Source organism: Scomber japonicus, chromosome 5 (assembly GCF_027409825.1).
Source record: "Scomber japonicus isolate fScoJap1 chromosome 5, fScoJap1.pri, whole genome shotgun sequence".
Taxonomy (NCBI): Eukaryota; Metazoa; Chordata; class Actinopteri; order Scombriformes; family Scombridae; genus Scomber; species Scomber japonicus.
In genome coordinates this window covers 16,586,249-16,600,755 of record NC_070582.1, presented here as the reverse complement: position 1 = coordinate 16,600,755, position 14,507 = coordinate 16,586,249, and the positions used below count along the sequence as shown (strand labels likewise).

Genomic DNA, 14,507 nt, shown 5'->3' with positions numbered 1-14,507 from the left:
TTCACCAGACACGTCAGTCATCTTGATTGATAGCCTGCCTTTCTCATAGTGCAGTTTCATAATAGAGCCATCAGGGGGAGGGACTTGTGCAGACACAAAAGCCTGATGGTGCTGCTGCAAGTGACAGAAAACAACAGAGACGCTGAATGAGACGCTTTTTGACTGAGCCCCAGCCATGAGGAGACCAGACCAACTGTAGAGGACTTGAAAACAGATGCAAGTGATCATCAGCTCTGCTTCTGACTGAAGGTAAGACATAAGTTACACTTACAGTCAGTTTGAGGAGCCACTTGAGGTCTGACATAGAGCTTACCAGATAGGAAGTTTGTGGTATCTCAGTCTATGCTGTTATGAGCAGTTTTTTGTCTTCACTTTTGTGTGTGTATACATGTGTTCACTCCTATACTTCACAGTTTATTTGTAAATTCTTAATAATAGCAGTAGTAATCCTTATATAAAAAAACAAATATTGCTGCCAGTGTCAGTCTTTTTACCAGACAAAATGTTTCACAATAGATACCCTGCCCTAATTACCCAAATGCTCTTTTCCTTCTATTAGTAATCCTGTTATAATCACAATCACTAAACTCTGTTACACTTACCAGCTTGGCTCAGTTATATGAGTCTACTTATTAAGTAACAAACCCCCAACCAGAATTTAGGCAGATTAAGGGCTCTTTTATTTCCTTGGCTGGTCAAATTAAAGCGTTTAAGCTTTCACAACACCACAGTGAAAGTTAGTACATCTCAGAGAAGGAATGCTATAGAGCAAGCTGGGGCATGTGGTAAACATTTTTATCACTCTCGTCACAAATCTGCAGGAACTCATCTTTGCATCAGCAGGATTGAATTTGTGGAGGAAAAAAAAAAGACGAAGACAGACAAATAGACAGACAAGAGGACGGATTGGATTTGGTGGTACATATCAAAGAGATAACCGTCAATGAAGACACCTGGCATGGCGGTATTCAAGCAACAAAATGTGGATGATTTCTATGAAATTGGAGAAGAACTAGGAAGGTGAGTATTTTTCAAAGCTATTTAATGAATGATTTAACTGAAATGAAGTTAAATGATCCTCCTCAGTTTGTGTGAGTGTGATTCAGCTCTCCCTTGCATGTGTGTATGTGTGTGTGTGTGTGTGTGTGTGTGTGTGAGAGGAGGTATGCAAACAGCTGGCCTGTTTAAGCTTGAAATTGGGAGTGTCACTGTGTTTAAGTAGGCTGAAGTTTACCGCAAGAGATAAAGTTTAAAAGGTAAACGCACTCTAAGAAAACAAGTTATATTTGAGTACCCTATGTTCAATGCAGTAGAGAAAAAAAATACATTTAGTGTCAAAATTACAACTCAGACCTGATTCAGGGTGGAGAATAAATGTGTTGGCTGATGCCGGAGCCTGTACATAGCAGACATCAAGGAAACTGTGTTCCATGGGGAAATAAATTGTAGGAAGTTGGCAGAGTGCAATATGGACTGAGGAAGCTACAAATCCATTTTGCACAGAAGGACAGCTTGGGCATGTGCACCACTTGCTAACAGAAAGATAGGGTGTGAAGGGGAAGCGTCTGACCACTAACTTTTCACTTCTAATCAAAATTTTACACCATGTCCCAATGCTTCCACGCCATTTAGCTTCTCTGACACACCCTCTGCTGTTGAAATAGGGTCTCCAGCTGCATTTATATGCTTTTGTGTCCAGTACTTCCTCATATATTTTCCTTTATAAAATATTCAGATGCATCATTGATTGGAAAGATTAAATGAAAATAAATTGGTAAGATGTCCTATATGTACAGCGTGTAGAATTAGTGGCATCTAACAGAACAGACTTGGTGGATATTGAATATAATATTCATAATTATGTTTTAATTTGTGTGTAATCACCTGGACATAAGAATTGTTTTCATTAGAATGAGCATTTTATATCTACATAGGGAGTGGGTCCTCTTTCATCAGGGGGCTGTTTTCACATTCAAAAGGGGAAAGTTTAGCGTGTAGTCACAACTAGTTTGGAAGTTAATCATGGCCCAGTATACAACTTACATTGGTGTTAAACTTGTAAAACTTGAAGCCTCCAGCGCACAAATACTGAAAATGTATTTGTGAAGTAGCAGATATAAGTTATAGTTATAAAGCCATTGATTGAAAATGTAGAAATCTTTATACGTTTTAGAAAACCCTTTCTAAAGGGTTTCTTAAATGGTTTAAACTATAAACTCAGAGTAAAGGTTTCCTCATTGTAAAGTGATAGTGGTAACTGTTTGACGTTAAGGAAATGCATAGTTTAAAGACTGACAATATCACTAAAATGTGGTCAAGCTGAAAAGCTGTTGCTTGAAAACAGCTGAACATGTTCAGCACAGCACTACTGTCAAGTGAAACAGAAACTTGTGGTTAAAAGCCACATGTGCTGAAAATAAAAATGTGCCTGAGAATATTATCACCAATTTGGCAGCTAAAGATCCCTCCACACACCACAAAAGAACTGTTACTCAATTGTCCTCACAAGAGGGTGGGGGAAATTTGATAGAGGGGGGCAAAAACGGATCTGTATGGAGTATTTAAGGTGTTCTCTCCTCTGTGGAACTGTTGAGCCATTTGCTACATGACAGTCAATTCATCATCCCATCCCCCTTCTTGACAGACTTTAATGTCATAGGGGCCCACACAGTTGTACTCAATGTTTCTTTCCATGACTGACGGAGACTTTAAGGTAAACCTATCTGTAAAATAACTCTTTGCTTGAGATGTGAGGCATTTACTCATCTGTCTTCCAATCTGATTGATGACTACTGATGATGACATACAGTAGGAAGTGCCACAGTGTGGGCGCACAGCTGCCACTGGGCTTCACACAAGGCGATGAGCTGTTACTGTGCATGTATTATAAGAACTCACTGTGGGATATTACGCAAATGGCTGCGTCAAGATAAGGCTGAGAAAAAGGACTTCTGGGCAGATGGTGGTTTATGTAAATTCTACCTGTCAACAACAGATTCCTTCTCCTTTTATACCTTTATACTTTTAGTACTAGATTCCAATACAGTGGTGACCATCAGAGACTGTACTTTGCCTGTTGTGAATGAAACAACGTCATCTTTGTTGGTTATCTTCAAACAATGGCAAGAATTCACAGGATACACCGTTGGATAGGAAGTGCCATTGTTTAAATAAAGGATTTGTCAACTTCCTCCTAATTTTAAACTCTGCATATAGGAGCATACACCTGCATCGTGGATGTGAGTCCGTAAAGTTCAGATTTTTGGCTGGCAATGTCGGTCCACCCCTCTGTTCCTCGAGTCTCTATGCAACACCTTAGAACAAGACAAATATTTGGGAACAGTAAATTATGTCTTCTCTTCACCACTATTGCAAGGATTTATGTGAAATGTGGTAGAGGCATTCATGTATTCATTCATTTTGGTGATCTAACTTTTCATTTAGCACCATCGTGAAAAAATACAACCTATAACCAATGGCATTCCCATCACCTTTAGCTGTACTTTGTGATAATTATCACATTAACATGAACATGGTAAACAACACTTGCTAAACACAGGCATGTTTTCTGTGTCACTGTGAGTGTGTCAGCATGCTAAAGTTAGCTAAAACTGAGCTGAAAGTACCACTTTACCAAAGTACAGAGCTGCTGGCTTGGCTTTAGACTCATGTTATTAAATCACTCAAACGTCTAGCTCCAACTGAATGCAGGAACACTGAAAAGGTCAAATCACACCACATGAAATGCAAAGTGTTTCCTGGTTACTGCCACAGCTGTAATTTGTACACATAGTAGGAAATTAATTACAAAAGATGTTATATCAGTTTGCAGAAGTGTGTTGTCTCTGCAGAAGACACAGGGAGTGCTGCAATGTACATTTAAGGCCACCCTGATCACATACTGGATGTGTTGAAGTGAAAAGAACTGATAGTCGTGAGCTGGACAGGTGCTGCTGATCGTCCCAGTAAAGTGCTAGAATTTCTCCAAAGGGATTTACATGATGTATCTATAGCAGCCACAGTATGGAAGTACAAGGAGCAGAGGATAAGAGTGTGTGTAGTCAGACATTCCTGCTGTTAAATAGGTGAAAAATGTGTTTATTCAGTGCAGACCGATGAAGGGAACTCCGTGTTGACCTCTTGTCTTGGACATTCCCAGAATTCCCATTTGACAGAGGTCACCCCGTTGCTGTCAGCACACTCATACAGCCCTGCCTCTCCATAGATGCTTTGTTGACACTGGACCACTCCAAAACCAGTGGGAATCTACAATATCCTGAACACTTGTAGGGCAAATGTTGATATATTTCATATTAATAGCAGATAAAGTGGTTTTCAATTTGTGTATTTGGGTGATTAAGCATTTGTTATTCTAGATAACAGCTTTTCATCCTCTGACATGGCAAAAATCAGCTTTTCCAGTCTTCCTCCATATTCACTTCACAGATAGTTTGGGGTGGTTAGGGACAGGGCTTGGTCAATAATGAATCTGTCCGTCTTTGTCACGCTGCCCCAGAGGTTGTTTAGTTGAGAAATGTGTTTAAATATTGGGCCGGCGCCACTTGTCCGAACATTCCTCCAACCTTGGCTGTGGATAATGACCTTCAGCTGTTGGGAGTGGAAACTCTGTAGAGAGATGGTACTTTCAGCCCCACTGGCCGGCTTAAAGCTAATGCAGCCGGCACGCCTGGCCCGTTGTGGAATACCACTCCCAGCATCACTGCTCTCGCCGCTGTTACTTTACACTCCACAGCAACACTGAAGTAAAGCCCCTGCACTGACATTTGTGTTGCACACTGTCTTGCATTTGGGCTACAACTATCAACACGAGGAGTTATTCCGTTCAGTCTTGCTTAACAGGCAAATCAAGGACACTGTTGCTGCTGCTATGTGATGATTCCTCCCCTTGGGGTACTTGTCTGTTTTTGCAAATGGAATTCATTGAGTGACTTACCCTCCTCCTCAGTTCACACATTATCGTAGTCATCTCTAACAGGGTCAACCTTTCAGATATGTCTCAGGGGTGGAAACGTCCTGTGAATAGAACAGATAGAGAGAGCATTTCAAATTCCATGCTGACCCCCCCACCTACCCTGTTTTTCCTTTTCCTTTGCAGCATATGTGTGTGTGTGTGTGTGTGACTCTTTAAAGACTATTGGTATGATGTATACCGTCCCCACCTCTTTCCTCCTCTGTTGGGACATGTTCTCAACATAATATGACCTTGACAGTGTGTTGTTGCTGCAATATAAAATAAATCTTCTTAATAATAACTGTCTGTGGTTTTAAGCAGGTGAAGGAGATTCTTTGGAATCCTTGGGAGCTACACAGGAAATCAACTGTTCAAAAGCATGTTAGACACAAAGGTTGGCACAATACCTGCAGCACCTGTGCAGCCTAAAGGAGTGCCACTAATACAGCTTTACTATTGTTAAGCTTATAATCTTGATTTTTTTTTGATCACATGTTTAAGGCCATCATTTCCAGTGTTGCTGGATTAAATTACATCATATTGTAAAATGTACCAACTATTCTGCACCCTCAGTTGAAAATCTGGGCTTACATCATAAAAGAAAACTTCAGAAACTGATGTTTTTGTGTACTTGAGCAAGGCAAATCTAATGGAAGGCTTAGTTAAATATCCTCAGTGGAGCTGCTCCCAGATGTGAATGTGGGACTGAATAAGCACAAGACAGGGTGTGCCTCATACAGAGCAAACTGGCTCAATCATCTCACACTTAGGCAGTGAAAAAAAGGTTATAGAATTAGAAGGGTTACCTAAAGTTGTTTATGGTGGTATAAACTTTTGCATTTAATCCATTGTTTGGTTTGTGATGAGCTGGAGCTATGACTAAGTCAGCACACTTACTTTGAAAGTACAAGTGTTAACAGCGGTATGACATGAGCTTGGCAGGAGCTCAGTGGTTATGTGTTTTTGGACTGTTGGACAAACTGTGTTTGTTTGAGGCAGCTCTTTATCCAGCAGCTCCTCTTAGTGTTCCTCCTTCACACTCTTCCTCCTGCAAGCCCTCTTCTTCTCCCCAGCAGCACTAAGCAGCAGAGAGGTGGCAGGTGGAGAATGAGTGTGCAAGCAGAGCTATTCTTAGCCCACTAGACACCATGATAATAGTGAACACAGACTGGACAACCTCTCTCAGCCACCCTGGAATCTCTGTGTGGACAGTTATGCCCAAAACATATAAAAGGCCAGCCAGTTATTATCTGTTTCCCCTCTGTGAATTCTTTCACATCGTCTAAAAATACATGTCCATGCTGCACTGTGGAATAAACAAATAATTATAATTAGCTTTAATATATTTCATCCAGCCTACGTGGTCTTTACTGTCTATTCCTCTTGTCAAAGATAACGTTCATCTTCCCCACTCAGAAACTCTTTTCCAGCTGTGCCACCACCCTCACCCTCATGTCTTTGTGTGGGATGACACTGAAGGGTCAGTGACTGAGAGAGTTGTTTTCAAAGTCTGAATGTATAGAGTGGGCCGGCCATCCCACTGCAGGAGGAAATGTGTAGAGCAGCAGGAGTGGTGGCAGACTTTGTCAGGTCTAAGATTACAAGTGCTGCTCTGATAATAAACCATGGAGACTCACCACACATCTTTAACTGGGCTGGAAAATGCTGGAAAATGTTTTCACACTTCTTATTCAATCTGTCAATGGGTCAGTTAGGAGTGAAATAACTCTGTAGTTATGTCCAGGGAGATTGACAACAAAGGAAAATGTTACAAAGAGTTTATTGATGGAGACGTCTCAGTGTTCTTCAAGTCATTAACCCGTTTCATATCACCATGTCCACATGCAAAACAAGTACTCAGTGAAAAGTGAAACAATGACCCACTGAGAAAGGGACTATAAGCCACACCTCTGTTGTGAAATATTCAGAGATTTTGGGATTGTTTCAGTGGACTGATCTCATGAGGATGGCTAGAAATTTGGCAGGAAGATTGCTGAAGTGGGAGGACAGCAGCTCTGTCTACACTGTTGTCCTATCTGATTGTTCTCTGGCTGGCTGGGAAACAGGAAGTAATGAGTTATACCACAGTATTTCAGCCATTTTTGACACTCAACTTCCTCCCAGACATTAAAGCTATATCCTGTTGTTATTTGTTAAGAATTTCATTTATGGTACCTAAAGAAACAAAACTTAATACAATGTTTTAACAGCAACCATAGCATTAAGTAATACCTGTTTTCCTTCTCTTTTGTGTCTGCAGTGGGCAGTTTGCAATTGTTAAGCGCTGCATAGAGAAGAGCTCAGGTATTGAATATGCAGCCAAGTTCATCAAGAAGCGCCAGAGTCGAGTCAGCAGACGTGGTGTACGAAGAGAGGAGATTGAGAGGGAAGTGGACATCCTGCAGCAACTCCAGCACCCCAACATTATAACGCTGCATGACGTGTACGAGAACCGCACAGATGTTGTGCTTGTCCTCGAATTGTGAGTCACTGCATGATCTAACAATACATCACCATTTCCTCTCATTTAAAAGAACAGAATCCCCTAATGCTTGCCAGCTTACCTTTAAACATCCAAACATCTCGACATAGTAATTAGTTTTTTGTCTTACTTTTGCCGAAGGTTTAAAGCATACGTAATATAACCCACAGCATCTTTTTTTTAAATATAAAACCGTAACATCAGTTCAGTCATTTGACTGTTTTAGACCAACATTGTTAAAGTTGTGTCACTATGTTGTAACAGTCTAAACTGTGAGTTTCTATCTGTGTACACAGATTGTTTGTTGAATCTGTGTGTGCTGAAAACCTCTGCCAGGATCACGTTTGCCAGAAAGAACCAAGGGTCTCTCACAGAGTCAATAATGCTTGATAAGAGGCCTCAGAGGACCTTGTCTGCGTCCAGCAATTGCCTGGGAACATAAACGGCCCAATTAGGACTAGTCGAAATATCAGTCCAATCCATTCAATCAGTCAGTCATGCTTTCTTTGTATGACTGTAAAAGAACATTGTGCGTATGGGCTGCCAGTTGGTCAAAAGACGATTTAAACCAATTACAGCTTTTCATAAAAATGTAGTATAAAAAGACGGAGAGCTGCATTGCTTTAGAAGTAGGGCAAAGTGATGCAAAACAGACCAGTAATGTTGCCACAAACAAATGTATCTATGGCATCATGAACCAGCACATCTAAATGCTGAGAATACACTTTAGATAACCTTCAAGAGAGCCCTCGCTTCAGATTATCTAAACCCACAGGATGAGTCACTGAGTGTCTGTTTGTGTGTTACAGGGTTTCTGGAGGAGAGCTGTTCGATTTCTTGGCTCAGAAGGAGTCTCTCAGTGAAGAGGAGGCCACTCAGTTTATCAAACAGATCCTTGATGGAGTCCAGTACCTTCACTCCAAGAGGATCTCACATTTTGATCTAAAGGTACAAAAGATTCATAAGTGAGCGAATTTGTACATCACGTGTTAAAACTGTATTTTGCTCCTATTTCAGCTACTGCGCTGCACATACATGCAAGGTTGAGTAAGAGTCACTGTGAAATATATATAGCAGGTGTCTAATGTAGATGCCGGTAGAGTTTCGCTGTTTTGAATCACACACTCTTCCTGTTTTCTGTGGCTGAAGTCCAGACTCTCAGATACAGACACCTCAAGGTTATCTCTTCGCTTTCAGAGCGCAGCGTCGCCCACACGGCATTCTGAAAGTCACTGTCCTCTTTTTTTCTACAGCTGCAGCTCCTCACTCTTGATGTTTCTCATTTAGCATTTAAGACAAAAGAACACACTGTGAAGGGCATGATTCAGACCTTCCTGAGGCTTTGACCTTCATTACCCAATGACAGATTTGTGCACTAATTAGTGCTTAACATTTTTACTGCAAAATCAGACGGTTAATGGTCAGTTGAGAGAAATGTTGAAACTGTCTGTCCAGTTAGTGACCTTTACATTGATTTATCAGAATCCAGGGCAACGCTAGAAGGTCTGTAGATCTCCCCAAAAATATTCTTAATTGCTTTAATATGACACAGTAACAATTGTTGCAATGTTTTTCTTCAATGCTTACGCAAAAGGCGCCTTTCATCAGGTAACATCTATAATTCAGCGCTGTTTAAGTATTGCCCAATCTTGGTATTAGCTTAAATCTGCTGACAAATGTGCTTCCTTGTGTTGTTCTTTTTGCACTTTAGCCTGAAAATATAATGCTGCTGGACAGGGATGATCCTCTACCCCGCATCAAACTCATAGACTTTGGACTGGCACACAAAATAGAAGCTGGGGCAGATTTTAAAAACATTTTTGGGACCCCTGAGTTTGTAGGTAAGTGCTTTTCAAGTAAGTTTGCAGTAGTGAGAAAAGTGTTTGCACTGTAGGACATTTTAAGAAGAAGGTTTGGTGTTTTGCCTGGCTCTGTTTGTGATGCAGCAGTGTGTGCTGTCTATTTTCAGCTCCAGAGATAGTCAACTATGAGCCACTGGGATTGGAGGCAGACATGTGGTAAGAGCCTTTAATTACCTCTGACTCTGCTTCCATCCATACAGCAGGCTTCAGTGCATAACTTTGGATTAACCTTGTGCTGTTCTTTCACAGGAGCATTGGAGTCATCACATATATACTGTAAGTTGGGATGATTCGTGATTATGAATGGGGATCTTAATGTTCAATAAGAGATTATCAAGGAAGGTCTTAGTCAGCGTGTGAATGTTTTTTTTGCTGCTGTTTCAGCTTGAGTGGTGCGTCACCTTTCCTCGGTGACACGAAGCAGGAGACACTGGGAAATATCTCGGCGATGGACTATGATTTTGATGAAGAGCTCTTCAGCAATACAAGCGAGCTTGCCAAGAGCTTCATAAGGGAGCTTCTTGAGAAGGACACGAGGTAAAGTAACGGGTGTCTGAGGTCAAAGGTCAAGTCTGACATTTCCAACACAAAGCCCAGTAAAGTTTCACAGTATTAAATCCTAAGCACATTAAATGTACGGTCCTGATCCAAATTAGAATGAAAGGGCAGTCAGTCCACAGAAATCTAGAGCAAAGGATTTGGGCGCATTTCTTTTAGGTCAAATTCCCTGATACCACATAATTCACTAAATGAAATAAGCTAAATAAACATAATTTACACTGTAAACTAATTACCGGAAGCAAAGCATTTCATAACTCTTTCTGTTCTTGTTGCTTAACATGTGTTTCCATTTAAATGCACTTGAAGGAAACCAAATATTCCTTCAAAAGTTGTGCTGAGCAGGGGGTATTTCTGAAAGGTTCAAGTCCTAAAGCATTATTGCTCACCATGCCCTTTGTTTGATGGAGTTGTTGGAGTGTATTTACTCAGCTGCTCTTTCTTCTTCTCTTTCTCATCATTTTAGAAAACGGATGACCATACAGGACGCCCTTAACCATCCTTGGATTAAGGTATGCACTTGATTTATGCTATGTTATAGCATGTTTATGTATTCTATGTAACTGCTGTCAGAACTCCACCAAATGTTTAACAATATGTAGCTGTTGTTAATGTCAAAGGTCACATCACACGGGGTCATTTCTTGTGCGAGAGGCAAATCCATCTTTAAATGTGCAAAGCAGTTTGAATATAGGCTCCAAATCCCAGAGTTCACATCCATTACCTGCCTATATGTTCCCTCTATTTCACCACGGTTACAGTATATCGTATCCATCACTACACCCCCCCCCTCTGGGCATATTCATTTCACCCTTCACCTATCAACAAGCTCCACACATCTGATACAGCTGTTTCATACCATCTGGATGATAAATAGCTCTTTTGTCAAGAAATGTAAGATTGACCTGAAGCAAGATCTCACTAATTGTGTTTTTAATCGCATGGACGTTTAACAACCTGTAATGTAGAAGAAGTCTACTCCAACCCTGACTGCTGAAATGCATGTGAATGGTGTTTTTGCTGTGGAGTCATCATCCTGTTTGGATACAAGCATGAAGCCAGGAAATGTAACACACTCAACAAGAATGTCGTGTTGTTTTTTGGCGCTCATACCTGCCATGGCTTTTGCTCTAGGGTCACACACTAATCCTACATCTGCTGGGACATTCACTGCTACGTGTGTTTTCAAGATGCAAAAATGAGACAGCCTCTCACTCAGTGTTCCTCCACCCTTCTGTCTGAAGTCCTTTGCCCACATGGAGGACAGCACTTCCGCCGAGGCCGAGAAGAAAGCCGAGCAGCTGAAGACAAAGCGTCTAAAGGAGTACACCATCCAGTCCCATTCCAGTGTGCCCCAGAACAACACATATGCCAACTTTGAGCGTTTCGTCCATATGGTAGAAGACATTAACATGATGCAGACAGGCCTGTCAGAGGTGGCAGGGGCCCGCCACACCTTGCAGGTTGACATCGAGGCACTGTTCGCTATCTACAGTGACAAAGAGGCCTGGTACAAAGCGGAGAGTGAAACTGCAAGGAAGCAGCTATCCCAGGTCTGCTATGAGTTTCGTAAGGTGGAGGCCAACAGGAAGCTGCTGCAGGAGGACATGAAGGCCGTAGATGCCAGTCTGGACAGCATCAGCGGGAAGTACAAGCAGAGGCAGAGCCAGCTTGACACTCTGAAGCAGGAGCTGAACTGTGAGCTGCAATGGCTGGAGGAAGTGATGAGCACTCTGCATCCAGAAGGAGCCAACAGCAGCATCCAAAGCAGTAGTCTGAATACGGACGTGAAGCAGACGCTGAAGGAGCTACTGCATCAGTCCTGTGGGGGAGAATTGTGCCCTGAGGCTAAACAGTCACTCACAGATTCTGGCTAACCTGAGTGAAGGCACACTTTTTTGAGCTTTGATGAATCTTAACAAGTTTATGGAAATGAGATGTTTTTTCAGCAACACAAACATTTGAATGTATAGCTGTGTAGTCTTCACATTTTACTTAGCCCCAAGGATTGTTTCCTTGAGTTAACTCTGCAGTATGATAGAATGAGTTTAAAGGATACTTAGACATGTTGCATTTATTTGTATCCTTGTTGAGAGTTTAATATGAAACTACAGCCAGGAAGCGGTTAGCTCTAACTACAGCCAAGCTCAATATTTTTGGGCACATTATCACACATAAAAACACAACTTCTCTTTTAGAAGATCTAAAGTTTCATTTATTGAGCTTTAGAGGTCAAGGCAGACTTTGGAGAGAGTCAGGCTAGCAGTTTAACCTTGTTTCCAGTTTTTATTAAATTGAGCTAAGCTAACCATTGTCTGGCTTCATATTTACTATACAGACATGAGACTGTTATCAATCTTGCTCACTAACTTTCGGTAAGGGAAAAGTGTTGTCTATTTCTTTAAGTGGCAAACATTGTGGCACATAGTACATTTGAAGTGATATTAAGCAAACAATGAAACAAGATGATGCCACTGCTCTTGTTGTGTTAAATATGAAGAAACATTAATAGTGATTGTCTCTGTTTTCAATGTGTCATGGCTATAAGACAGCAATTCTTTTCAATGGAATGTATCAGAATTTCACATTTTTGATTTATTTTTTCATTCCATTTTAATTTTAAACTGTATATTGATGTTTATTTTTGTATATTTTTTTATGAATTCAAATGTGCACTTTTACAACTTTTAAGATTTACTTTATTTATTTATTTGAGATGCCTTTTTTATTTCTTTCTTGAAGATGTTCTATGAAAAGGAGAATAACATCTATTATGTGTTTAAAGTCACACCCTAATCTGTGTCATTTTAGCATATTGACAAATGTACACGCCTCACATTTTTTTGGCTTCAGTTTTGATGTGCACACTGACATTTTTCACTGTTGTCAAAAACACTGAAATAAATGCTCATCATTTATTATCTATCCAATGTCCACATTTTTAATATTGTCCAGGGATTTCAGTTTATTTTCTGTTGTGTTTCAATGTCAAGAAATATCAGTCATTCTGTTACTTCAACATGAAAGTTCCTCTTCCATCTCATCCCCCTTGTTTCTCTACAGCCTTTGAATCCTAGACAGGCCATGGTGAAAAGGTTGTCAGTGGTCAACTTGGAGAACTTCAGGAGACAGTACGCCAGACGCAGATGGAAGGTAAAGTATTTGAAGCATAATTTCATTTTGTACATCATTTTATCATTTGTACTTACAGCAATGAAAAAAATGATTGTGTCTGTTATTTTGTCTGTTTTCTATAGCTGTCATTCAGAATTGTATCTCTGTGCAATCATTTAACACGGATCATGAAGAAGGGCCAGAAGCTGCCTGAGCAGGACGGGGTAAGATTAAGCATTAAACTAGCTCAGTTTGGACTCATTAGCACACTGTATTAACTACAGCAGGTTATGTTTTCTGCAGTATTTGTTTACAATAATAATTCATTTGCTACTAGCTGGGCTGCATCACACTGAATTTATCACATGACATTTAAAACAGCTAGACAGTCTGCATATTAAAATGAAATAAAAATAAAATGTGTGGTTCCTCTCCAGCTGTGATAGAGTTGTCATCACCTTTCACCAAACCAACAGTCCCACAGCTGTTTGTCGTTTTTGTTTTTTTAACTCAATCGTTTGATAATTTTCAGAGGGATTGTGAAAGTGACCAAGAAGAAGAAATCCTCAAGAGAAGACCGAGGACCAGAAAGAGAAGCAGCACTTCCTGAGAGCAACAATAAGTGTCAAGTGTCAGTCGACAATGTTCCTGTTGCAACAGTGACTCTGCACTCTTTGACGCACACTTTGCAGCTGTTACTTGTCTAAAAGAATCAGCCACAGTATTTGAATGACTTCTGAAGATGCAACATTTTCAGTGGTCAAAGCAACTTTGTATGTCTTGGTGACTCACAAAGCCAGCAGATCATCCGCTTTATGTTAGATAGCCATTTCTGAATTAGAGCTACTGTTTTCTTGCATGAAAAGATATAACTGGATTATTGTTGACAGGAACTGAAAAGCCAATGTGGACAAAAATGGAGGCAGCTTCCTCTAAGTGCAGTCTTAAAAATGCTTCAGCTGTTTTTAGGCAGCCAAGTGTTGACAGATAGTTTGACTGTGTTCTTTTTATTGTGCAGGTTGCATGTGAGGATTTACAAGAAATATTTTGTCCACGACAGGGTGATGGTAGCAGATCTTCATAACCAAATGTTTACATGTTGCTCTGCTTAGCATACAATAATGTCATTTGCCACATTAAGATAATTACCTGAAGCCTGCTATACAGAGCCATCTGTGTACTGTAATTCTACATTTTCTTAATTTCTGTAAATTACTCATGTCAAATGAGGCAATCATTACATTTTGTCCTATGAATACATAAGAACATAATATAAATAACTTCTATACATATGTGAAATACAATTCAGAATTGAATTTCTTAATGCAGTTGTTTGTTCTTGATGCATTTTGATGTATTTATGGTGTAAATATACATGTCAGCCAAATGTCTTATCTCAGTTTCACTTGTATCTTACATCCGCTGTTTTAAAAACAAATACTTAATTCTCCGTTCTCTTGTGTATTGTATGTATTGTATGTATTGTAAATTGAAATGTTTAATAAATTAATGAACATGA

At 40.2% G+C, this 14,507-nt stretch overlaps 2 protein-coding genes across 3 annotated transcripts in view; both read left to right on the top strand.

Moving 5' to 3' along the window:
* tbc1d2b (TBC1 domain family, member 2B) overlaps nt 1-170 on the top strand; it is a 15,134-nt gene extending 14,964 nt beyond the window's left edge. Inside the window, exon 14 of the transcript XR_008321413.1 lies at nt 50-170. The gene's annotated coding sequence lies outside the window, so the exon portion shown is untranslated. The remainder of the gene's footprint in view (nt 1-49) is intronic.
* On the top strand, nt 110-14,507 carry dapk2b (death-associated protein kinase 2b). 2 transcript variants are annotated; one of them, XM_053319076.1, is made up of 12 exons: nt 116-249; nt 822-1,020; nt 7,233-7,454; nt 8,264-8,402; nt 9,166-9,295; nt 9,424-9,472; nt 9,566-9,592; nt 9,701-9,853; nt 10,341-10,386; nt 12,938-13,027; nt 13,132-13,212; nt 13,521-14,507. In XM_053319076.1, the coding sequence occupies exons 2-12, from the start codon at nt 944-946 to the stop codon at nt 13,596-13,598; spliced, it is 1,092 nt and encodes a 363-aa protein (XP_053175051.1). In that variant the 5' UTR covers nt 116-249; nt 822-943; the 3' UTR covers nt 13,599-14,507. The 2 variants fall into 2 exon arrangements, with proteins under 2 accessions (XP_053175052.1, XP_053175051.1); XM_053319077.1 differs by lacking the exons at nt 12,938-13,027; nt 13,132-13,212; nt 13,521-14,507 and adding an exon at nt 11,119-12,008 and having other exon boundaries at nt 110-249.